This window comes from Canis lupus, chromosome 28 (genome assembly GCF_003254725.2).
Source record: "Canis lupus dingo isolate Sandy chromosome 28, ASM325472v2, whole genome shotgun sequence".
Classification (NCBI taxonomy): domain Eukaryota; kingdom Metazoa; phylum Chordata; class Mammalia; order Carnivora; family Canidae; genus Canis; species Canis lupus.
Genome location: NC_064270.1, coordinates 1,726,390 through 1,752,965, shown reverse-complemented (window position 1 = coordinate 1,752,965; position 26,576 = coordinate 1,726,390). Strand labels below are relative to the sequence as shown.

The 26,576-nt window shown below is 36.2% G+C and overlaps 1 protein-coding gene across 5 annotated transcripts in view; it reads left to right on the top strand.

The window, feature by feature from the left end:
- The window catches only part of PARG (poly(ADP-ribose) glycohydrolase), a 137,938-nt gene that overhangs the window by 88,169 nt on the left and 23,193 nt on the right, over positions 1-26,576 (top strand). For all 5 annotated transcript variants that reach the window (XM_025466378.3, XM_025466375.3, XM_025466374.3 and 2 more), the window contains 3 exons: positions 2,483-2,591; positions 11,622-11,727; positions 26,200-26,328. In XM_025466378.3, coding sequence (XP_025322163.3) covers positions 2,483-2,591; positions 11,622-11,727; positions 26,200-26,328 — 344 coding nt within the window. The remainder of the gene's footprint in view (positions 1-2,482; positions 2,592-11,621; positions 11,728-26,199; positions 26,329-26,576) is intronic.

The window sequence follows — 26,576 nt, the reverse complement described above, 5'->3', positions numbered from 1 at the left end:
TCTATTATTTCAGATCCTGCTGTTAATTATTCAGTATAACAGGTTCATTAGTATACTAGTATAGTATATATATTAGTATACTGTAGGTAATACTAGTAATACTAGTAATACCATCTCCATACACAAAAGGGAAAAACAGAAAAATAAAAGCCATAAGTCTAAGACAAGAAGAAGGGCAGAACTCTTGCTCTTTACCTGCCAGCAAATATAAACAGTCAGTGGAGGTTAACTTCCAAGGCCCAGCTTATTTAGATAGGTTCTTATTAGAGCTGAAAGCCTTTAGCCAGCTTATTTATCCTTAATTTTTCTGTGAGATTAAGTAGGTGGGGAAATATATTAGGACAGTTTGCCTAGTGCCATAGAATGATTAACAGCAGGATCGACAATAAACTTTGCTGTTCCTGTCTCCCTATTTCTTACTGAAAAATATTTTGATACTTTGACCTATTTGCTTCCTCATGAAATTGGTTTGCCAGGGATAAACTTTTATAGAAATGATGCCTGAGTAACATTCCATTGTTTATCCATTCTTCTTCTTTATCCATTCATCAGTCATTGGACACATGGGCTTTTTCCATAATTTGGCTATTGTTGATAATGCTGCTATAAACATCAGGGTGCACTTATCCCTTTGAATCCGTATTTTTGTATCCTTTGGGTAAATACCTAGTAGTGCAATTGCTGAATCATAGGATGAAGAAGATGTGACATATAAAAAGAATGAAATCTTGACATTTGCAATGACATAGATAAAGCTAGAGAATATGATACTAAGTGAAATAAGTCAGCCAGAGAAAGACAAATACCATATGATTTCACTCATAGGTGCAATTGAAGAAACAAAACAAATGAACATGAGGAGATGAGAAAGGCAAACCAGAAAACAGACTCTTTGGGGCACCTGGGTGGCTCAGTGGTTGAGTGTCTGCCTTTGGCTCAGGTTGTGATCCTGGGATCCTAGGATCAAGTCCCACATTGGGCTCCTCACAGGGAGCCTGCTTCTCCCTCTGCATCTCTGCCTCCCTCTCTATCATGAAAAAAATAAATAAAAATCTTGGGAAAAAAAGAAAACACTCTTTTTTTAAAAAAATTTATTTTTTTATTTATTAGAGAGAGAGAAAACTCAAGTGCACAAGCAGTAGGAGGGGCAGGAGAGGGAGATACAGACTCCCTGCTGAGCAGGGAGCCCAAATAGGGCTCAGTTGCAGGACCCTGAGATCATGACCTGAGCAAAAGCAGATGCTTAACCAACTAAGCCACCCAGGCACCCTAGGAAACAGACTCTTAATTATGGAGAATAAACGGAGGGTTACTGGAGGGGAGAGAAGGGAGGATAGGTTAAACAAGTGTTGGGGATTAAGGAGTGCACTTGTGGTGATGAGCACAGGGTGTTGTATGTGAGTAATGAAGCACTAAATTCTACATCTTAAACCTAATATTATACTATATTTAAGTAACTGGAATTTAAATTAAAATTTGGAGAAAAAATACAAAAAGAAATGATCCCTGAAAGTACTTGCATGTGTGTGTGCATGCATTAATGAAAAAGAGCCATTGTGTTAGAATCAGCTATTGCCTATTTACCCATGCAAACTTATTTTTTGTCATATCTCAAGTCCAGCCCTGGTCTCTTTCCCTTTGTTTTGGTTAAAATATTTGGTTGCAACAATTACCTATGTGAATATTTAATTCTTGATAATTATTTACAGACTAGCATGAGGTTTCTGTTGCTATTCTTCAGTGTGCAAAGTTGTTTGGCATGTCAATTTATCGAATTTATCGAAGTCTATAAAGGGAATATTGGAATATTTGGAATTTCACATTTCCAAAACCATCTTACCCAGTCTTTCCCATTTCCACAGGCAATGTGTTACTGTCTGCTTTACTGTCTTAGTCTTTTTAAAAATAGTTTCACACTGTCAGCAATTGAGCATAGTAGGTAGAATGTTTTCTGAATCATGACACATTTTTTTTTTTTTATGACACATTTTTTGTAACAGTTCTTGGGATTATGTTTTGGATGATAGATGGCAATATTATAAGCCCAGGACCCAAAGAGCAGGTCTTCGAAAGCAAGGGAGGAGTGAGGTCTTTTTGGTTTTTGTCAGGATACAAATACCATGTCTTTAGTATGAGAGAAGCAAGAAAGAACTAAGTTCCTTTTGTTTGCCCCCAAATCCTTTAATTTCTGAGACTCAATGTATATGATGTACCTGTTTACAATATGTCATTTTTGTCATCACTTGATAATTATTCATTTTACTGTTTAATGTCTAGTAGTCCATAATATGTATGCCTTGAAATCTAAAAATAAAATGGTGTTTTCTGCTCTCTTATTTTGCCAAGACCTATAGCTACTGGTTTGTTGGTTTGTTTTTAATATTTTAACCCTGCCAAAGTCTCAGAAACCCCACCTCACAAGGATTCTATTTTGTGAGTGTCTTTCCCTAGTCATCATCCTACCCTTTCTGTCCTGCCCTAGGGATGCCTGGCAGCGGCGAGGCACTGAAATTGTCGCCATCGATGCCCTTCACTTCAGACGCTACCTCGATCAGTTTGTGCCTGAGAAAATCAGACGCGAGCTTAACAAGGCCAGTAACCTCATTTCTTACTTCATCTGGCAGCTGTCATCTATTTACTGCCATTTTATTAATGCTGAAATTAATGCTTTCTGGTAATTCTTGCAGTGTCAGTATGTCTGCCCACAGCTCTCCTGATTTAATGGGTCTGTCAGCTTGTACAAGATGTACTTTCCATTTCGTAATTGCTTGGTTACTGATGCCAGATAGACTGTTGCTTGATATTAAGCTCCACATATGCATTTAGCTCATCAAGTACTTTTACTTACTTTGGAACATTATTATAAAACCATATAGTAATGAATGAGCACTTAAATTTTTTTTCATACCTTTCAGTGTTGACTCTACAAGGTATGCTATCAGAGTTAATACAGATAAACAGTAAAAGTTAAGTTCTATTATAGGTAAGAATCATATGTAAATTATTTATCGATTAGGTAATTTGGCATATTTATGATGTATTCTATGATTTTCTGTGATGCTTAGTGCTGACTACTATAATCATTTTTCTGATTGTATCAGAAATATGAAAATGAACCTACCTATTCAGATTTTCACTGTTAATCATAATAAACCCTTATAATATAGTAGAGTGCTGATTCTATTCTCTATACTTAGAGCTTTACCAAAACAGTTGATAATTTATTTAGATCTTACTTTTATATCCATGAAAACTGACCCAATCCTGAAAACCATTGTTTAACTCACATGAGTCACATTTGATTGTGAGATTGTTTATTAAGATAATTACATGGCTACTCATGTACCAGTGCCTATGTAGACTTTTAATAATGACAGCAGACTAGGTGTACCGTTGCAAGGGTGTTGGGAGTGTCCTTGGATTGGCACATCTGGTATTAAGTATATCATCCTCATAGCTTCCCCCTGGTCTCACCATAGAAATGGTCTCTCTTATGGTGCTCTGCAGATCTTAGCACAAACACCTTGCCTTTCACATAGTTAGTAAAATAAACAACCAAAGAATTCAGAAAGCTTTTACTACTCTTACAACTTCATATGTATTTTGAGTGTAATTGCATATATTATCTTATATTCTGATCTACTTTAGAATCTAATTGTTGAATGTGTTTTCTTATACGGATCTATTAGATTATTTTACTGATTTTAATATTTAGAGTTCTCAAAGAGATCTCTTAAAATTTTTGAAGAGTAAATGCACTATTTTCCAAAGTTGAACTTACGTAACAGGTATCACTTATAAATTTTTTTTAAGCAATTCCTCAGAAAAGCTATGCAGAAAGACTGTTCTTTGGTAAATCAACAGGTATACCTGACGCTGAAAACCAGGGATTCTATAACAAAGAATATACTTTATTATACTAGGTACATTTTAAATTTAAGCCTTCCACTGTTCCAAACTCTTACCTTGAAGCAACTATTTCCAAGTACATGATGTTTTTATTATATAGCATATCAAATAGGATGAAATTTATCTTTAGATTTTCATTAGATGTTCCTTCTTTATTAAACACATACTACATGAATTTGTCACATGCTCATGGTCATTGATACTAGAAGACATTTATGTAAGCAGTAGGTATTTGAAGAGAAATATATGAAACAGAAGTGTGTTTAATCATAATCATACATTAACACAAATTTAAAGGTTCTTTTTCTTATGGATAAAATTTATATTCCCATAAATACTTTTCTGTAGGAGCTAGATCATTCAGTTTTGGAAATTATCAGCAAATGTGATATTTTTGAATGTTAACCCTGGGCATAAATAAATCTTTTCTTTTTTAAACTGTCCATGGCCTATTGATGTTCTCTATATTTACTGATAGAGCACTAACAGTTTACCTATCCTCAAAGACACCAGAAATTTTAAAGTTGTGAAACCTTGGTGTATGTGAATAGGTTAAGTTAGTTGTAAGTATTAGAAACATTTATTTGTAGAATGTAATCCTTAGGAAACACACTTACGCAAAAAAGAGTGAGTCTTTAAATAACCTGGCAACAGACAAAGTTTTGTTTTATTCAAGTCAGTCAGTGCCAAGCACTCTATCTTGGTTATGAAAACTTCTCAAAATATTTGTTAAGTGCATTGGTAATTAATTAAACTTCTTAGATATTACTAACACAGTTTTTTTGAGATAAACTTTTTAGATATAAATACATTATCTTAAATCACTTAAAATGTTACAAATTTATAGGTATTTCCCAAATACTCTTTATGTGCTAAATAAAGTCACATAAGTCCAGTGTTGATTCAAATATGGAATAGATGAAACCATATGAAGCAGATAGGTTGATAGTTCTGTACTTCTGTTTCAATCTGCCATTATTTGTGTTAATATGCAATTAAATCCAATTTATAGTTCATAAAAGATTCTTTTCTGTCAAATGCAGGTAGAAGTTTTCTTAAGTTATATAGGTAACAATAGTAAAAATAATAGTGAACGTTAAATGATTGCTTATGATACTCTAGGGACTCAGCACTTTAAATGTAATGTCTGATTTAATCAGAACCACCCAGGGAGACGTAAATAGTCTTGTCTCCAATTTAGAGATCATAAACCAAGCCTCAAGAAGTTGGATAACTTGCCCCACATCACACAGATGGGCAGTGATGAAGTCAGGACTTGAATCCAGGTTTCCATGACTTCAAATCACTTTTTAAAAATGTAATTCTGAGCAGCCCAAGTGGCTCAGCAGTTTAGCGCCGCCTTCAGCCCAGGGCGTGATCCTGGAGACCCGGGATCGAGTCTGGCTCCCTGCATGGAGCCTGCTTCTCTCTCTGCCTGTGTCTCTGCCTCTCTCTCTCTCTCTCTCTCTGTGTGTGTGTGTGTGTGTGTGTGTGTCTCATGAATAAATAAATAAAATCTAATAAATGAATAAAATCTAAAAATAAATAAATAAAATAAAAATGTAACTCCTCCCACATAGAGATTACTATTACTAGATCTGTCTTTCCAGACTTCTTACCTAGTTCAGTCTTATATCATGAAGAACAATCCCTGTGTTTTGTTAACCATCGCCTATGAGCATATATGTTTTGGTTACCTCTTCTTTTTTAATCATAATCCTATACTGTGAGCAAGTTTCCATTTGATTGCCCTTCTCAATACCCTTTTTTGTTTGATATACTTTTTTAAGAAATTTGAGGGTTTTCCTCCCCAGCACACTTATTAAATTCCTGTAAGACAAGGAAATACCACAGATGTAGAGTAGCCCATCAAACGCATGGGCCAACAGTGAGGAAGCACCTATTTCAGGGTTTGGCACCATGCAAAGGCACTTGATGAATGTATGTTCTTTCATTCACTGCTGTATTCCAAAATATTTGCTTTTTTAGCTGAGGATTAGTTTTCTAATTCTTTCCTTGAAAAAGAAGAAAGCAATAAATGATTTTGTTAAATGTTGACAATTTAGAGAACTAATCCAGATAACTTTGTCCTTCTAAATAAAAGCATTGCATCATTTATTGGTTATATTTACCTATTAAAATAGTCATGAACTTTAGTACAGCAATGGAGGGTTTTACATAAACTGACAGCACAAGTTGAAGAGAATTTAAATTAAATATTTTATATCTCACTGTGTTTTGTAAACTTAGGTTTAAAGCAGAAGTCTATATTAAAACACTTTAAAGATGTCTTATGCAATTCTACTTCTCTCTGTACCAGAGAGAAAGTGGACAGGAATAGAAAAACTCCTCTATTGCTAGGGAATAATAGAGCATAAGACATGTTTTCACCATCAGAATTCAATGTGGATCTCTGAACTCTAGGGGCTTGTTTGCTACTTTTAGGTATTAGTCATCAGATTATAATTGAAAGCGCAATCCCACAAAGTGCTTTATTCCCTCTGGAAACAGTTTACTCCATCCAGGCTCCACTTGTCCTATTGGACCCACATTGTGACCTGCAGAGTTGGTTTTTAAAAGGAAGACTGTCTCCTTTTATCTAACTGGTACTGTGAAGCAATGTTAAATCCTGTGAGAGATAAGCTGGATGACATTCTAGAGAAGAATTATCTTTGTAGTTGCAAAGATTTATGACTCTGGCTTGCAAAAGTGGCAAATAGCTCAGCAAGGGAAAAAAGAAATCATCTATGAAAAGTTGTATTTAACCATGTTAGATGCATTCAAGTAAGATTAGGTAATGAAAATATTTCATAGAGGCTTCTGGATAAGAAATTGAATAAAGCAAACTGACCACCCCAATAGGAAATCACAACCTTTTTAAATTGATTTGTTTATTGATTTTTTTAATATTACTCATCAACAAATTTGGAAAGAGATTGTTATTAAGCCAGAGCATGAATAACAAAACCATTCAAAACTAGCTGCTGGTATTTCTAAGGAGTTCAACATCTAAGGTAGCTGAGATAGCTCAGTTAGTTGAAAAAGTGTCAGAATGAAGGAGAAGTTCAACATCTGATCATTTATAATACTTCCTTTTTTTTTTTTTAAGACTTTATTTATTTATTCATGAGAGACACACACAAAGAGAGGCAGAGACACAGGCAGAGGGAGAAGCAGGCTCCCTGCAAGGAGCCTGATGGGGGACTCAACCCCAGGTCCCCAGGATCACATCCTGAGCTGCAAGCGGCACTAAACCACTGCGCCACCGGGGCTGCCCTATAATACTTTCTTAAAGTACAGTTGACTCTCGAACAACTTGGAGATTAGAGATACCAACCCTCTACATGGTCAAAAATCTACATAAATCGTTTGAACTCCCCCCAAACTTAATTATTAGTAACCTACTATTGAATGGAAGCCTTACTAACAACATAAACAGTTGATTAACATGTGGTTTGTATATGTACTATATACTGTATTCTTAAAGTAAATTAAAGAAAATGTTACTAAAAAAAATCATTGGGAAGAGAAAAATACATTTATAGTACTATACTATAATCCAAAAAAATCTGCATGTAAGTGGACTACGCACTTCAAACTCATCTCTTTCACGGGTCACTTTATTTTTCAGGAATATTAGACTAAAATGTGTCATTTTTAGTGAATTTTTACTTCAGTCTCTTTATTTTTGTTTTAATTTATTTTTCTTTTATTTAAATTCAATTTGCCAACAATAGTGTAACACCCAGTGCTCATCTCATCAAGCGTCAAGTCTCTTAATAACAATAGATACCTAACCAAATCTTTGTTTCACACACAAGGAAACTAAGGTCTTCATAATTCTTTCATTTTACATAACATTTTAAACAAAAGCAAAATAAGTTTACTAATGTTACAGTTATTTTAAACAGAAAAAAGTCATTCATGATCTTACCTTTCAAATAATTGTTTTCATTTTTATAGGTCTTTCCACATGAATAGTTTCATAAAAATGTGTTCAGAAGTTACCTATAACTTTGTATTTTACCTATTTAACAATATATTATAAATATTTTTCACACATTCTAATATTTTCATAACAGTATGTTTAATGTCCATAAAACTGGTTGAAATGACATACTATGAGTAAAGTACTATTTTTGAACAATTAGGTGATCCTAAGTTTCTCATTATACATAATGAGTAATAAACTTCTTTGTTATTTAACCAAATAATAAAAGAGATTTATAAAATTGTTATTACTTTATCTAAGGATAATATATATTTTTTAATATAGGCTCCATGCCCAATACAGGACTTGAACTCACAACCCTGAGATCAAGAGTCTTATCTCTACCAACTGAACCTCCTGGCACCCTCCCTAAGGATATTTTAAGACTCTTGATTAATATTATTTTATTGTCTTCCAAAAGATATTTTTAAATTAATTTATTTTAGAGAGAGCACAGGGGGAAGGGACAGAGGGAGAGGGAGAAAAATCCTCAAGCCGACTCCCTGCTGAGTATGAGCCTGACTTGGGGCTCAATCCCAGGACCCTGAGCTCATGACCTGAACTGAAATCAAGAGCCAGCCACTCAACTGACTGAGCCACCCAGGTGCCCCTCTTCCAAAAGATTCTTAAGGATCTTTTTATATTATGTTTGTTTTTAAGAGATCGCAGTATTTTAAGATCTCAGAAAATCAGTATTGGTACCAGCTATGTATTAATTTAAGTTAAACAAGTGCAGATTTGAAAAGATTGTCTTCAAATAAGCAACCCTTTTGGAACAATAATTGTTAATTTATTAATCTAGCAAACAATATAATGTGTTTACATTATAATGAAAGACAGTTTAGCTAAATCTACTTGGGCCTGCTAAACTTGAAGCCTGAGTTCTATTCAGTGTGTGTGTTCATGCATGCCTGTGCCTGGGTGTTTGTGACCAACTATTCCTGTGAGTACCATCTATTTCCTGGGTCTAGTTCTGAGCCTATAGGTTTTTACAACTGTTTTCCTGTTTTATTTTTCACTTTCTTTGCTTCTAGCCTACATTTCTGTCTTTATCTCATCACTTCCCAGTTGGGCTCTAGTTTTTAACTGTAGATACCAGTATTTTCTCCCTGTCTCTTGCTTTTCAAAGCTCCCCTTTGTGTGACTTTCAGGACTCCAAAATTGCTTTTATCTTCCTCTCTTCTCTTCCCATCAGAATTCATTCTGAGATAATGAGTATTCATTGGTATCCTCTACTTACTGTCCTGAGGTATGAATGTGTCCTCTTTTTCTCTTTTAAGTTGTTTATTAGTAAAAATAAATAGCTCTGTCACTGTTGAATGTTAGGTCAGGATGTGACTATAGAGTTCAAACTGACTTTCTTTTTATTCTTACTGCTCTGATTAATCTCCTCAAGTGCCCTAGCTGTGGGTATGAAATATATTTGTTGCCAGCAGGAAGCTCTTGAGAACTCCTAGTACCTTTCCCTATGAAGTAAGAACTCGGCAACTCCTTTGAGGTCTCTATCCTTATCTGATCTTTATTTGTTATTAAAGGGTCTCATTACATTGTAAAAGAAAGTGATTCCCTGATTAGTGACCCTGCTCTGGTCTAGCATTTAAGGGATCTCCCTCTCCTTACTGCAGAAGGGAAAAGCATAAGTTGTCCCTCTAAAGGGAACTCAGAGCACCTTGCTGCCTCTCTCTTATTTCTGACCTTAGATATGCTTTGTTTACACAGAATAAAAGAATTTTGTATTTAAACATTATAAAGTTATTCTTTATACCTAATTACTTTGTAATTGTTTTATATACTTTAATTTCTGATTAACTTTTTAAAGTTTGATTTGTTTTGATCAAAACATTAAATGCAGATTAATGTCAGTTTTATAGTTTGTTTTTGTTATGGCCATTTTTCAGGGTAGTTGTGGAGTTTTTTTGTTTTGTTTTTTCATACAATTGATTAGCACTTTACCTTAGATTTTGTCCTAATAATAGGACAAATAATAGGTTCAAATTCTCTATTGTTAGGCTCTAGTTTCACCAAGCTATGTTTGCTCATTAAAGATGAGTCTCCCCAAAGACTGGTGTAGGAAGAGGCTAAAGACATTCTGACAGGATAAAAGAGAGGCGGCACCAATAGGAACCTAAGAAATCATCTTCTTCATCTAGACTTGTTAAGGAGAATTTGACAGGAAACCAAGTGGCAAAGTTATGTCTATTCTGACACTTTGTTGGCCCCTTGTTGCCATAAAACAGAGACTCTTTTTTTTTTTTTAAGATTTTATTTATTTATTCATAAGAGACACAGAGAAAGGCAGAGAGAGAAGCAAGCTCCATGCAAGAGAGCCCAATATGGGACTTGATACCGGGACTCCAGGATCACACCCTGGGCCAAAGGCAGGTGTTAAACTGCTGAGCCACCCAGGGATCCCCAGACTCTATATCTTTTAAGAACCTACTAAAAAAAAAAAAATTGAACTCTGATATTTTTGATCTGAAAAAGATTTTCAGAAGCTCCATGTATCTGATTATACAGGTAATTTGTGAGTTCTAGTGTAAGCTCTATACCACAGCATTGAATAATGCTCTGGTACCAACTTATAATTAATATCTGTCAGGATTTACAGTTTAGGAGGGGGTGGAAGAAATAGCCTTGTTAATCTATCCAGACAGTGTGTAAGATAAATTTTTATACCTTTGTGGAAACTTCAGAGAACAATTTACTATATTTCTATGTGTGGGTTTCATAGAAACATCTTTCTTTATCCTTGGTTTTTCTCTGGGAACATTTGTCACACATCATTCTTTTTATTTTATTTACTATTATACATAAGCTATATTTTAGGCTTTGTTTGGTACTTGAGAGAACCCAGGGGAGATTTGATTTGCTATTATAATTAAACCTCTTAATGTAGTCTGATAGTTCCAGAAAACTAAGAACCCTTAGGAGGCAGAAAGACCAACTGGGCTGACAGCAAAGAATAGGAAACAAAAACTCTGGGACTTTAAATGGCAGTCTTCTCATATACCAAATTAGCCATTCCTCTAATTAATACTTAGCCAGCATCCTTAAGATATATTGTACTTTTCTCGGGTGACCAGCAAATTTTAAAATATTCTGGTGTAAACAGAGCTGTGAAACCAGAGAATTTTAGAGCTGGAGGGGATCTTAAAGGTTACTTGATAACCAGGTGTAGGAATCCCTTTTAAATAAATGATTGTTTTTTCATTATTAAGCATTTCAGTGGCAGGAAGCACATTTAAAAGCAAAATCACAGTTATTAATCTAGTCCCAATAATTCAGAGAATGAGTATTGAGGAAGCGAAATGAAAAAAATGGTGATTAGAAGCCTTCAAATAAAACCATGTGTTGAGTGCCTTTCCTCCCTTTAAATCCTGGTAGTTTGTAATTGGGATCCCATCAGTTCTTGAAATATCTCTGATCTTTCAATTTATATTTGAATCAGATGAAGAAACTGAGACCTGTATTGGTTTAACGGCTTTGATTTGTCCAGCATCAAATCAAATATTAGAACTGATCGTTTCTTATTCCCCTCTTGTATAATCCGAGGATTTTCTGCTTTTCCCTCTACTTTGGCCCCTAAGAAAAAAAAAAAGAATGGAAAAAAAAAAAAGACATAAGCTTGATAATAGTTCCTGATCCTAATCCTAATACATCAGTCTGAAATGCTGGTAGTGTCTAGTCCCTCACATATTGTGATGTTTCTTTCATCCTGCAGGCTTACTGTGGATTTCTCCGTCCTGGAGTTTCTTCAGAGAATCTTTCTGCAGTGGCTACAGGAAACTGGGGCTGTGGTGCTTTTGGTGGTGATGCTAGATTAAAAGGTGAGTAAATAAATTGTTGTAAGAAGGATAATAGCATTCTGACTAGGAAAAAAAGTCCTTCAAACTTGGATTTCTAATGTTCTGTTGTAATAAGAGACCACAAAAGTCAAAGAGAAGAGAAAAACAATATTTAACATCATCCCCTTTTTTTTTCTTGCTGTATTTAAAGGAATTCTTGGGCAGCCCCGGTGGCGCAGCGGTTTAGCGCCGCCTGCAGCCCAGGGTGTGATCCCGGAGACCCAAGATCGAGTCCACGTCGGGCTCCCTCTGCCTGTGTCTCTGTCTGTCTGTCTCTCTCTCTCTGAATGAATAAATAAACGAATCTTTAAAATAAATAAATAAATAAAGGAATTCTTATTTTTACTTACTATTTTCCTGCAGAGGTTACTTACCTCTTTGATCTACCATACACGGTATTTAGTTTTCAAACGAAAGCACCCACTAAGCACCTTCCTTGGCAAAAGTGATTTTGATAGACAGAACCTTTGTTTTTTTTTTTTTGTTGTTTTTTTAGACAGAGCTATTTTGTTGACTCATGTATTCACCAAACTTGTGAGGCATCTGCCGTATTTTAGGCACTGGGGTAGATTCTGAGAATGCAGAGGTGAATAAGATGTGTTCCTTGCTTTGGAATTCACAGTCCAGCATATGAGAGGCATAGACAAATGCAGTATAGTAGTGAATAGAGGTACACATATGTGGGAGTATAGCTTGGGAGAGCTGCCTAAATAACTTATTTGAGGAGCCGTTTGGGTATCCACGAAGGATAAACATTTCTTGCATTTTATGGTTTATGGTAGAAAAATCACAAAATCTGATCAACAAAACTATTGCCATTTACCAAATTACGACATTTTCTTTACTTTCAAAAGTATCCATTATAGAAAATAATATATCATTACTTAGGAAGGTTATTGTTCTGTGTCAGCCTGACTGATCTGGCACCAGCTAGGTGTGCTGCTATATAATCCTGCCATTAACTACCTGGAGTTAGTACAAATCCCACAGGTTAAGGGCAGAGTCCTCCATAAGACCACCCCTACTTCAGACTCTAGCTGAAAGTCTTGGGTGGGATATCCCCAGGCTCCCCACACCTCTGACCAACTGGCTGCCAATCTAGGAGGTTCTTAACAACCCCCTTCAGTTTTGATAATTCACTAGAATGACTCAGAGAACTCAGGAAGGTGCTACTACAGTTTTATCATAAAGGATACACATAAGGTGAGTGAGATCTGGGAGGGAATACAGAGCTTCCATGCCTTCTCCCTGTGGTGTCAGGGCATATCACTCTCCTCACACATCACTGTGTTTGCCAACCTGGAGGCTCCACTCACCTTTGTCTAAGGTTTTTATGGGGGCCTCACTGTGTAGGCACACACTGAACTCAGTTTCAGCCCTCCTTCCACTTCCTGGAGGTCAATGGCTGAAAATCCCAATTTTGTAGCTATCTCTGGGCCCACCCAGAGTCCCCTCCTTAGCATAACAATGACAGTATGGCTCAGGAAATTCCAAGGATTTTTGAAACTTTGTTATTAAAGTAACGAGAAAACAAAGCAAACATAAACAACCAGCTGGCCTTGATAGCCAAACTAGATATACTAGAGTCTGTCTTGCTGGGAATGAAACAGTTGAGTCTGTCATAATTTATGAGTGTTATTTTTGTAAAAGTGACACATTTATTATTTTTTTAATCCAGGAAAGTATTATGAAGTATGTAAAAATCATCAGAAGTCATAGTGTTTTGGTGACCATCCTTTCAGACATTCCCACGTAACAATCTGTGTAACAACTTGACAATAACATGACACCATATTGTCTATGCTCTAACCTCTTTTTGAAAACCCTCTCATGGATGGCTTTCAACACCAACAAATGTAAATGTACTGTCAACATTTTTAATAGCTACACATAACATTCTGTTGTACATACCTCTGTGTACCATACTTTATTTCACTGGTTCTCCCATTTTTAGACCGTTGGTTTATTTTTATATCTTATAAACAATACTGCTGTTGTGCCCAAGATTGCGAATCCGAGAAACCACCAAGGAGCCGACACCGATGCAAACACACACAAGGGTTTATTTACAAGCTCGAGCTTGGGTCCAAGTATACCCGACACAGCGGAGCAGGGACTTGGACCCTGAGGTGGGTTTTAGCTTAGTTTTAAGGGCTGGTCTAGGGGACCTCCAGAAAGGGTGGAAGAATTCCTCAAGTTCTGTTTACATTTTGATATGGGGCCTTCAAGGGCATTGAGCTCTGTTCTCATTCTAATAGGGGCTTCCTGCCCTTGGCTTGGGCTCTGTTTTTATTCTAATATGGGGCTTTCTAGGACGTTAAGCTGTAAGCTATTTTCTTCCTGTAACTGAAGTAATGTAAATTTCAGCTCTTATTCCCAGGGGCCTGGGATGGCTGTACTTGTGCTAAGGCTGAACTTAAAAGTGGAATGGCCTTAATTTTCTCGGCCTCCACAACTGCAGTGTATAAATGTATGTTCTATATAATTATTTTCATAGTGTTAATTCCTAGAAGTGAGATTAATGACTCAAAGGCCATATATACTTTATATTTTGATACTTGTTGCAGACCGTCCTTCTGAAAGGCTAATTTATATTGTCTTCTTACATAAGAAACCTTACCAACATGGGTTTTAGTCAATTTTTAACATTTCTCTGAGGTTCAACATTTCTCATGTTTATTGCCCATTTTTATTTGCTTTGTGAATTGCTTTTTCACTCTTCTGCCCATTTAGCTCTTTGGGAATAGTTTTGACTTTTCATTGACTATTAATAACTCTTTGTATATTAAATGTTAATTATTTGTCATATGTTACAGGTATTTTTCTCAGTTTTTTCATTTATTTCAACCTATTGTCATGTGGAGTTAATTTTTGTGTTCACATATTTGCAGCATGCTTAGAAAAATCTTTTCATTCTAAAGACTTTCACCCATATTTTTTTTTCATATTCAGAAACAAAAACTGCATGTTATTATTTTCAGGGTTTTGAAAATCTGTAGAAGAAATTTCTGGATTTTATGAAATTCTTTATCATCCTCAATTTATTTGAGGAAGCCTATTTTTGACTCGGCTCATTGATCTTATGACAGATTTTTTTTTCCTGTTTTTCTCTTATGTAAGATGAATGAGTAGATTTATACAACATCAATCCAGAAGACCACATCTGCCTTAAGCCTTGGTCATCTGTGATAGACAATTTGAAAAGCTTTATATATGTGTTCATTTCCTTTCTTTTCCTTATTGCATAAAAATCTTTTTCTCAGATTATAGTTTTGTTTCCCCTGGTGAGTATCAAGCATAGTACTCAAAGATTTTCATTATGTAGTTCATCTTCTCAATTATTGAAATTTAAATTTTATTTTATTTTTTTAAGATTTATTTATTTATTTATGATAGACATAGAGTGAGAGAGGCAGAGACACAGGAGGAGGGAGAAGCAGGCTCCGAGCCAGGAGCCCGACGCGGGACCCTGGGCCAAAGGCAGGCGCTAAACCGCTGAGCCACCCAGGGATCCTCTGAGATTTAAATTTTAGAGTGACTTTTTGACAACTCCCTCCTCTTCATTCACTTGAATATGTTTCATTCATTTGGGGAATATAAATAATAGTGAAAAGGAATATAAGGGAAGGGAGAAGAAATGTGTGGGAAATATCAGAAAGGGAGACAGAACGCAAAGACTGCTAACTCTGGGAAATGAACTAGGGGTGGTAGAAGGGGAGGAGGGCGGGGGGGTGGGAGTGAATGGGTGACGGGCACTTGGGGTTATTCTGTATGTTAGTAAATTGAACACCAATAAAAAATAAATTAAAAAAAAAGAATTAAAAAAAAATTGAAGTAGTTGTTTATCCTTTAGTGGGGAATTACTTACTAATACTCATTTTGAAAAGAAAGATATTATGGTACATCTATGTAATGAAATATTATGTAGACATTATAATTATTGCAGAAATACAACTCCTGACATGGAAGGATGTTTTTGGAATACTGCCAAATTAAGGGAAATGCATACTATATGCATAATCAACCATTTTAAAAATTGAATTATGAATATAAAGTATCTCACAAATTTGAGATTCTCTATGTTTATCTGTTTATATGCAAAGATTAACTGTGGTTGTTTCTGAGTGATATAGATGATTTTTTTTTAATTTGTGTTTTTCTGTTGTAAGTATATAATGTTTTTGTGAGAAAGTATCATAAAATTTTCTGATAACATGGATAGACCTTAAGGGCATTTTTATGCTAACTGAATGAGTGAGACAGAGAAAGGCAAATACTGTATGTCTCACCTATGTGTGGAATGTTAAACAAACAAACAAACAAACACCAACCCAAGCTCAGATATAGAAAATAGATTTCCAGAAATGGAGTGTGGAGGTAGGTGAAATTGGTGAAAGGGATCAGAATGAACAAACTTCGAATTATAAAATTAATAAGTCATAGGGATGTTATGTACAACATGGTGACTATAGTTAATAATAACTGTATAGTGTATTGGAAAGTTGCTAAAAGAGTAGATCTTAAAAGTTCTCATCACAAGAAAAAAATGTTGTAACCATGTATGATGATGAGTGTTAACTGTACTTACTGTGGTGATTATTTCTCAATATATACAAATATCAAATCATTATATTGCATATGTGAAAACCAGTATAGCTTTATATGTCAGTTATACCTCAATTTTTTAAAAAGTCAGTTATCAGGAGAGAATAAGCCTCTCTTTTACAAACTTGCCTTCTCATTAGTCACATGGTAGACATGAGGAAGGGGGCATTTAAATCCTTGGTGAATCCCTAAGAGGAGAGAGTACCAAGAAAGAGATGTTTGCTAATGATCCAATATTAGGGAGATAGAGCAGGTGCATGGAAAAGAATCAAGAGACTATGGTACAATTCAGAGTATCAATAGATGGAAATACAAGGTTGGAAAACTAAAACTTTTTGAGAACAGATAAAAACAGGGCCAGTATTAACTTTTTCTCAGTTGGCCATCTTTATCTGTCCCTAGGTCTTACTAAACCTACTAGCAAGATTCTTTGAACTATCAGATACTATCCCTATCTTACAAGAGAAAGAAGGAAGGAAAGATATAAAAAAAAAATCATGGAGAGAGAACATGGGCATTTAAACTTAAAATTGTGTTTCGTTTATTAGCAATAAGGTTAAATGTTTGTTAGTATGCTTGCTAACTGTACATGAGTTGCAATTTATAATTTTTGAGCTGTTTTTATTGTGCATTCTGCTGACAACTGTTAAGATAGTATTTTTCATAAAGTCATTAATTCAACAGACATTTACTAACAACTTTCTGCCAATGGCCTTAGGAGCCAGAGGGTAGAAAAGAAGGGACGTGGAGAAGAGGGAGGGACTTGCTGCCTGTCCCCCACCAGCAGCCAGTCATTTCCTGCCTGCCTGTGCTATCACATGGACTCTCTCTGTCCTTCTGCCTAGCCCCTTATCTTTCTGAAGACCTTGTGAGGGCCTATGAAAAAAAGCTTTTGAGTGAGTGTGAACTCTATTTCTGGGGCTCCTGGTTATTCCAGAGTAAACCCCCAGTCTATGCTTGGCTTTTAAAATTATATTTATGTTTTAGCTGATTTATTCTTATCCATTTGTATGATGGTCACCTCTGTCTCTTACACTCTTTCAAAGATAATAGAGTATGTGTTTCATATCTTTTTAGGGTTGTCATACTTTGGTTGCCTTGCAACACCACAACTCTCTGGTCGACTCAGGAAGAATTTATGATTCTCTAGATTACTTAGCCTTTTTTCATTGTTAGGATGGAAGCAACTTCTTTTTGCAGCTTTATTCATCCTGTCTCAGAGACTGTGAAGTAGGCTACTGCCCTAAGAATACCACCAGACACCCATGAGATTTTTAGGATATAATTTTAAACTTTTTAAAATGTTTTAAAAAGAAAATGGTTTCTTTTATCTTTTATTTCTTTTTTTTTAAATTTATTTATTCATGAGAGACACAGGCAGAGAGAGAGGGAGAGACAGGCAGAGACACAGGCAGAGGGAGAAGTAGGCTCCATGCAGGGAGCCCGATGTGGGACTCGATCCCAGGTCCCCAGGATCAGGCCCTGGGCTGAAGGTGGCACTAAACCACTGAGCCACCTGGGCTGCCCTTATCTTTTATTTCTAAATTTTATTACATCATAATCAAAGAGTGTAGATAGTATTATTTCTACTTTTCGGAGTTTTTTAAGCTTCTTGATGGCCTAACAGTCCATTGTTGTAGATACTATATTGGCATGTCTCAGATGTCTCAGAAGGGTGTGTGTAGAACTTATTCTGTCTGTTAGATTCTATACTTATTAGATCACCCTATATCACTCTTATTTTGTCTACTTGCTTTGCGAAGGGATTGAGTGGTACTCTAAAGTTCTATTATATTTTTGCCAATTCCTCTTTCCATGTCCTTCAGTGTTTATTTTTTATACCTCTCCATACTGTGTTACCTGACTTGGGAATATTATGCCATTTCTAGTTTACTGTAATTAAAAGCTATCTTGATGTTGTAGTCTTATGTATTTTCTATCCATTCCCTACTTTCATTACATAAAAGTCGATTTGCAAATAAAATATGCTCAATGAACTTCTCTTTAACAAATTTATTCAACAACCCTGTGTGCCTTTCACTATTCTAGGGTTTTGCACATTTTTCTGAAATTGCCTATTAGTATCTGGCTAATTCCCTGTGTTCCCTTAAGACTCCACTCTAGTGTTAACTGTTGCACAAAGATCCCTATTCCTCTCCCACCACCCATCTCCAACTCGCCAACACTGTAACAAAGTTTTGTAGTAGGATTTTTATTTTTAAGTGACACTAATCTGCCTAATCACTTAAGTCTGAAGGAGGATTATTGGCTGATGTGGATGAGAAAGGCAGAGTAAGTTTGGCCTCAGGGATGACTGGATCCTAGGATCAGATGCTCCCTTTTGTGAATTGGTTCCCTCTCTATCTGCTTGTCTCACGATGATGGCTTTGTTCTCTTCTCCTTCCATTGGTTATCTCTCCATGGCAGGAGCTGGGGACCAAATAGTTCCAGGCTTATAGTACTGTAATTGGGTAATCCTAGAGGAAAGGAGAAATCCTTAATTTAGAAATTTTATGGAAGAATGAGTGGGTGGTTTAGTTGGTTAAATGCTGCCTTTGGCTCAGGTCATGATCCTGGGGTCCTGGGATTCAGCCCAGCTTGGGACACTCTGCTCAGCAGGGAGTCTGCTTCTGTCTCTCCCTCTCGCCCTGCTCATGCCCTCTCTCTCTCACTCTCTCAAATAAATAAATCTAAAAAATCTTTTAAAAAAATTTTTAAAATAAAAATTTTATGGAAATACTCCTTGGACCAACTTAGATCACTTTCCCATCTCTTGGGCCAAATCATTATAGCCAGGAAGTCATTAAACTGGCTACATCTCCAGTGAGATTAGGAAGCTTTTCAGGGGGATCTCTGGGTGGCTCAGCAGTTTGGTGCCAGCCTTTGGCCCGGGGTGACCCTGGAGTCCCAGGATTGAGTCCCACAGCGGGCTCCCTGCAGGGAGCCTGCTTCTCCCTCTGCCTGTGTCTCTGCCTCTCTCTCTCTCTCTCCCTCTCATGAATAAATACATGAAATCTTAAAGAAAAAAAAAAAAAAAGCTTTTCAGTTTACTTTTATTGCATATTTATATTAAGTGAAAAATTCTTTGAGATTATAGCAACATTTTATAAATTTATTTTCCTTCATACCATATATCCCATTGACATCAAACTTAAATAATGTCTGTACTGGTTGTTTTGCTATTTTGGAATCAAGATAGCTAAACTCCAAAAAAATCATTGATGTAGAAAAAATGGAAACCTGAACAGTTCTGATAAATCATTTTCTACCATGCTATCATTGGCCTCACCTATCCCTTTGGCTGGGGTTTGTGGGAGGTCCATTTGTGGAAGTGGGGAAGGGGTGAATCAATTAAAAATGGAAGGGTAGAATAGAAATATGGGCCAGTTGAGTTCAGTTTGTCTTACCACAGGCTCCTTATCACTTTGTTTATTTCTGTCAGAACACACCAGGCTCCATTTCTCTCCCAGTCTTGCTGTTACACACTTAAGTAAGAATATTCCTTCCTTAACACTTCCACATTGTTTTCTTCTGTGGGCCCACTGCCTACAGTGGGGTCTTATACATGATAATTCAAGGTGTCTAGAGTGAGTGTAATGGTTGTTATCAGAACCTCAGAGATGCCACTTAGTGAATCTGGGAAATGGCTTTGGGAAATTTTAACTCTCTGGGGGTTACTAATGATCAGCCAGTTTTAAGAAAGATTTCATTTTCTCCTTTAGTTTGAATAGTTATCCTTCAATTTGTAGCCACATTTTTAAGATGAAGAACCCAAGTTTCTCTCGAAGAGAGGCTAATAAACTTGCCCAAAGAGAGAGAGCTAGTAAGTGTCAGAACCAAAATTCACATTTGGCCTTTCTCAAAAACCAGTGTTTTTATTATTGTTGTTAGTTGAGAGCATGTTGAGTGCATTCTGTATTCCAAATATTGTACTAGGTGCTTTCCTTACATGTATTAGTTTAGAACAATGTATTAGGTAAGTTTTATTTTTATCTTTATAGATGAAATAACCAAGGCATAGAGAGGTAAGTAACTAGCCCAAAGTCAGAAGAATAGCATGCAGCCATGTTAGGATACAAACTAGAATTGATGCCCAAGAGCCCAGTGTCTGTACTCCTGCTGTTTAATCTTTATTGGCCACAGATTTTGGATCTGGATCTGGATTTGGGATTTGCCATTCTAGAGATGACTGAGTTCTTAAAGAGAGAGTACATCTAAAGCCAGTGAAAGGATCAGGGCACCTGGATGGCTCAGTCACTTAAACATCCAACTCTTGGTTTTGACTCAGGCTGTGATCTCAGGGTTGAAAGCTCAAGTCCCAGGTAGCTGGGCTCTGTGCTTATCAGGGAGTCTGCTTGAAGATTTTCTCCTTCTGTCCTTATCCCCGACTCTCTTTCTTTCTCTTTTTCAAATCAATAAACAAATCTTAAAAAACAGAAAACGGGGATCCCTGGGTGGCGCAGCGGTTTAGCGCCTGCCTTTGGCCCAGGGCGCGATCCTGGAGACCCGGGATCGAGTCCCACGTCGGGCTCCCGGTGCATGGAGCCTGCTTCTCCCTCTGCCTGTGTCTCTGCCTCTCTCTCTCTCTCTCTCTCTGTGACTATCATAAATAAATGAAAATTAAAAAACAAAACAAAACAAAAAACAAGGCAGGTGAGGGCGCCTAGGTGGCTCAGTTGGTTAAGCATCTGCCTTTGGCTCATGTCATAATCTGAGGGTCCTGGGATCAAGCCCCACGTTGGGCTCCCTGCTCGGTGGGGAGCCTGCTTCTCCTTCTCCCTCTGCCTGCCACTCTCTCTGCTTGTGTTCTGTGTGTGTGTGTGTGTGTGTGTGTGTGTGTGAGAGAGAGAGAGAGAGAGAGAAATCCAGGTGGTATTGATTAAAAACAGTAGCCAGGGCAGCCCTGGTGGCGCAGCGGTTTGGCGCCGCCTGCAGCCTGGGGTGTGATCCTGCAGACCTGGGATCAAGTCCCATGTTGGGCTCCCTGCGTGGAGCCTGCTTCTCCCTCTGCCTGTGTCTCTGCCTCTCTCTCTCTGTCTATGAATAAATAAATAAAGTCTTAAAAAAAAAAAAAACAGTAGCCAGAGGACAAGACCAGTTATAGAATAAGAATTGGCTGAGAAGAGTGAGCAAAAAAGGCTGGAGCTTTTAGGGTAACCAGGGTGTAGGAGCTCACAAAACAACTTGGTTTTCATTAGAAGGACATCAGTAGTACTTCAAATCTATACTATTTGGTCTTCTTGCCAGCATGCATTAAAATAATGTAAACAAACTACTTGAAGAAATTCTTCTGGCTGACATAAGGTATGTTTGCTTTGAATAGAGCAGAATGACTTGGCATGACACCTTTGCAGAATAGTGAGGGAGGGAGCATGTCCTTGAGTCAGACTGCCAGAGTTCAAACCTCAGCTCCACTGCTTTCTGGCCTGTGACCCTAGACAAATTACTTAAACTTTGGCTCCCATAGTGCCTTGGTTTCAAAATGGAGATAATACTTATATTATTCAGTTTTTGTAAGGATTAACTGAGTTAATTCATGTAAATCTTGAGTTTGTGCTTTTAAAGCTGCTAGAACCATTCAGCATGCTGTGAGAACTTGGTGTTAGCAGTTGTTACTAATATTACATGCTGATGGCCTCAAACCATACTGTGGTATGAATAGCCATCATCTTACTCATATTTGGTGTGGTATATTTGTTGCAAGAAGACACTATGAATTGTTTTTTGATATTATTTATACTTATTTGAATTTGCTTTATAGCTTAACATTGATGCCAAAAAGAAAATTAAAACCAAGCTCCCTGCCGGTTAATTTAAGTGATTATTTTGGCACCTAGTTGTGCTTGAAGTTAGAATTTGATGCTTTTATGTCATACTTGGACTCAGTCCACATACCCTATTAGATTTGTGATTTATTCTCATGCAAGAGAATTCACCTAAATCCTGAGACTTAATTCCTTAGATTTGCAAAGGTCTTGAGGATGTTGTTGATAGTGAGGTCTGAAGACAGTTCTGTTTAAAGTGAATTTTTGTTGTGATTACTAACATGTAGAGAGTCAAGATTAATTTGTATTTCTGAAAATTTCACTTGTATATTTATAGTCTAATATCCAATGCAAGGAGAAAAATTATATCAAGGATTATGGAATTCTACACTCTGAAAGAATCTTTAGGGATCATCTGATCTAACTCCCTTCATAGCATCCCTGGGAAAAATGTAGCAAAGAGAGTTAAGTAACTTGGCCAAAGTTACAGATCTAAAGAGCCAGCAGATGGGTGAGGACTGAACTCTGGTCTGCTGTTTCTAGTCCCAACCTGTCTGATACATGCTTATTATCATCCAGCCTCTTTTTGGTAGCTTTGTCAAGCTTAGTTCCAAGAGCTTATCCATAGGAATGTGATGGCCTTGAAACATTTTTAAAATAAATTCTATGAGGAGATAAATTCTGAATGTTTATTCATATTTCATTTTCATAAGTGGCAAATGACCAGTGATCTAGTATTTCTGTATATAAGGAGATAGGACTGAAAGGACTTTTCTTTGAGTTTCTCTTTTTTATTTATTTATTTTTTAAAATTTTTTTTAAAAGATTTTATTTATTCATGAGAGACAGAGAGAGAGAGAGAGAGAGGCAGAGACACAGGCAGAGGGAGAAGCAGGCTCCATGCAAGGAGCCCGACGTGGGACTCTATTCGGGGTCCCCAGGATCACACCCTGGGCTGCAGGTGGCGCAGTGATTTAGCGCTAAATCCCTGCGCCACCGGGGCTGCCCGAGTTTCTCTTTTTTAAATAGAAAAACTTAAAGCCAAATTTTTATTCAGACTAAAAGGTAAGAAATCATACTTATTAGTAAAGGAAAATGACAATTCATTTTTTCATTTTTATTTGTAGTTTAGGTTAATTAGGAACCTTTTAAAATTGAGTGTACTGAAGCTTTCATGTATGTATAAGTTGGTTGAATAGTTTTAATTAAAACCTACCTCTATTTTGAGATTAATTACTTTCAACACTCTAAGATTAATGAGGCCTAGTCATGGTACCTCACATGTTGTGGATACTCAATAAATACCAGTTTGGAAATTAAGAAATACTTTGGTATTTTAGAATCTCACATGTATTATAATTTATAGTCTTAGATTCTTTCTGAAATTTGAGGACTCTCAACTATATCAAATGTTCAACCTAAAAATATTTTTCCTTCTTACATAATTTTTTAAAACTTTTTATTTGGATGTCTGGGTGGCTCAGTGATTGTCTGCCTTCCACTCAAGTCCTGCATTGGGCTCACTGTGGGGAGCCTGCTTCTCCCTTTGCCTATGTCTCTGCCTCTCTCTGTGTCTCTGGTGAATAAATAAATAAAATCTTTAAAAAATAAAACTTTTTATTGGACATAGTTTCAAATTTACAAAAAGTTACGAAAGAAAAAGTAAACACCTGTGTGTGTATACAATTTGAGCTTAAGTTATATACGTTCTACTCCTTTTCCTAATACTTCAGTGTGTGTTTCCCAAGAATAAAATATTCTACAGAAACACATTACGATTACTAATAAACTCATAAATGTACATTGATGGAATATTTTTGTCTATTCTATCATCTATGTTCCAATTTTGTGAAGTACTCTAATAAAACTGTTTATAGCCATTTTGCCCTCCAATATAGGGTTCAGGGTCAGGTATTGCCCCTAGTTGTCCTGTCTTTTAGCCTCCTTTTGAATTTGGAGTATTTCCATAGCCTTTTTTTTTTTTTTTTTAATGACATTGGCATGTTTAAAGGATACAGTATTCCTTGAGTTTGTAAGCTGTTTCCTCATAATTAGGTTGAGGTGATGCATTCTTAGTAGCTAGAGGTGATAGTATCTAGAGGCACTTGATGGCCATCTGCCCCATTGATGATGTTAATTTTGATCACTCAGTCAAGGTGTTGTCTGATTTCTCCACCATACAGATCCTGAGTTTTTTTCCTCCCTTGTAGCTAATAAGCCATTTGTGAAAAGACACTTTAAGACGAAATTTCCTTTAGATTTGGTAAAAGTTAGATAACAAATTAGGTTAATTTGTTTTTGTTTGCTTTCTATTATAGCTTCCTTTCCATCCCCATTCTTATTGTTTTAATTTTTTATAGTATGTAGAGTTTTAACATGCTTGAAAAATCAAAACTATATTGAAGTTATTTATTTCCCATAATGTTTTAGATTCCCACCTCCTTTTTAATAAAGGAAAAGATATGTAACTAGAAAAGAATTATACCTATGTTGTTTTGTTCAGTTTATACCTGTGGTGTTTTGTTGTTGTTATTTAAAATAAATTGTATTTATTGACCTTTCTCCAAAGAAGACATACAAATGACCAACAGACATATAAAAGTTGCTCAACATAAACTAATCATTGGGGAAATCAAAACCATAATGAAAAAAAAAAAACCATAATGAGACATCACCTTACACCTATCAGAATGGCTAAAATAAAAGACTCAAGAAACAAGTGTTGGCAAGGATGTGGAGTAAAAGAAACACTCCTGTATTGTTGGTGGGAATGAAAACTGGTGCAGCCACTGTAGAAGACAGTATGGAGGTTCCTCAAAAAATTAAAAATAGAATTACCCATGATCCACTAATCACACTATGAAAACACTAATTCAAAAGGATATATGCACCCTTGTGTTTACTGTAGCATTATTTACAGTAGCCAAACTATGGAAGCAGCCCAAGTGTCCATCCAAAGATGAATGGCTAAAGAAGATGTGGTATATATATTCCACGTATGTGTGTGTATGTGTGTGTGTGTATAGTATTAGTCATATAAAAGAATACACAGTTTTGCCATTTGCCACCACATGGTTAGAGCTATAGTGTATAAATGCTAGGCAAAATAAGTCAGTCAAGAAAGATAGATACTGTAAAATTTCATTCATGTGTGGAATTTAAGAAGCAAAACAAAGGGATAAAAAGGAGAAGCAAACCAACAGACTCTTAACTATAGAGAATAAATAGATGGTTACCAGAGGGCAGGTGAATGAGGGGATGGTTGAAATAGGTGAAGGGGATTGAGTACACTTGATGAGCATTGAGTAATATATGGAACTGATGAATCACTACATTGTGTACTATATATTAAATACAATGAAATTAAAATTTTAAAATCCTCAAAAAATTTTAAAAATGAAATAAATATTGTCTTGAGATTAAAGTTATAAAGGACCTTCATTTTTGGAAACATATTTCAGGCTCAGTGATTTGTAACTTTGATTCTTGGGGAAATTGATTCTCAGTGATTTTCCCACTCCATACTACAGCAATTGGGTGGAAGTGGGAGTACAGGAGGGATGAAGGTATAGTCTCTAACCCATTTTGAAAATGCTTGCTATAGGGTTAATGAGAGCATTAGAGTCTCCCAAGTGCATTGTTCAGGAAACATCACAAAGACTCCTGTGATAACAGAAGATCAGTGACTATATAATAAGACAAAGTAATTAATACAGCAAGCAAACAAAAAGTTTAGTTCCAAATTAATATAAGTAAAAGAAAATACCACCTTAGTGCCTTGACTGCACTACCTCAGATGTAGCTTCCTTTATTTTCCCACAAAGGAAAAAAATTCCCTTGTGTGGGAATTCTGCGTCTTAATGATCTTCTCAGAGCATGCGTGTAAAGTCACACGAGTAGATGATTTATACCCATCTGTATTTGCCATTTCTAATAACACATATGTTAGGTTTATAAATCTTTAATCCAGGATAAAGCTATGGCACACCAGCTATAATTTAGCTGGTTGCAAGAACTAAAAGTGTCTTGATGGAAGTGTCATCATATAGCTATGTTGTGTTTTGTTTTTTTTCTTTGCCTACAGCCTTAATACAGATACTGGCAGCTGCTGTAGCTGACCGTGATGTGGTTTATTTCACCTTTGGGGACTCAGAATTGATGAGAGACATTTACAGTGTGCACACTTTCCTTACTGAAAGGAAACTAACTGTTGGTAAGTAGGAAATAGTCTTGACATTTGGTATCTAGATAGATTGTCCACCATCCAGGACAAACACTTGCTAAATCTGGATGGATCAAGTGGATAAGAAAAAATGAAAGTGTGACTTTAAGAATAGTGGACAAAATCTTAGTTGAAGAACATCTGCAGAATCTTTTTTCTGACTAAGTTTCATCTATCTTGAATGAGTATGTCAGCTTATTAAAGTAAGGCTAAGAAGCTGGAGTTTAATATCCATTTTT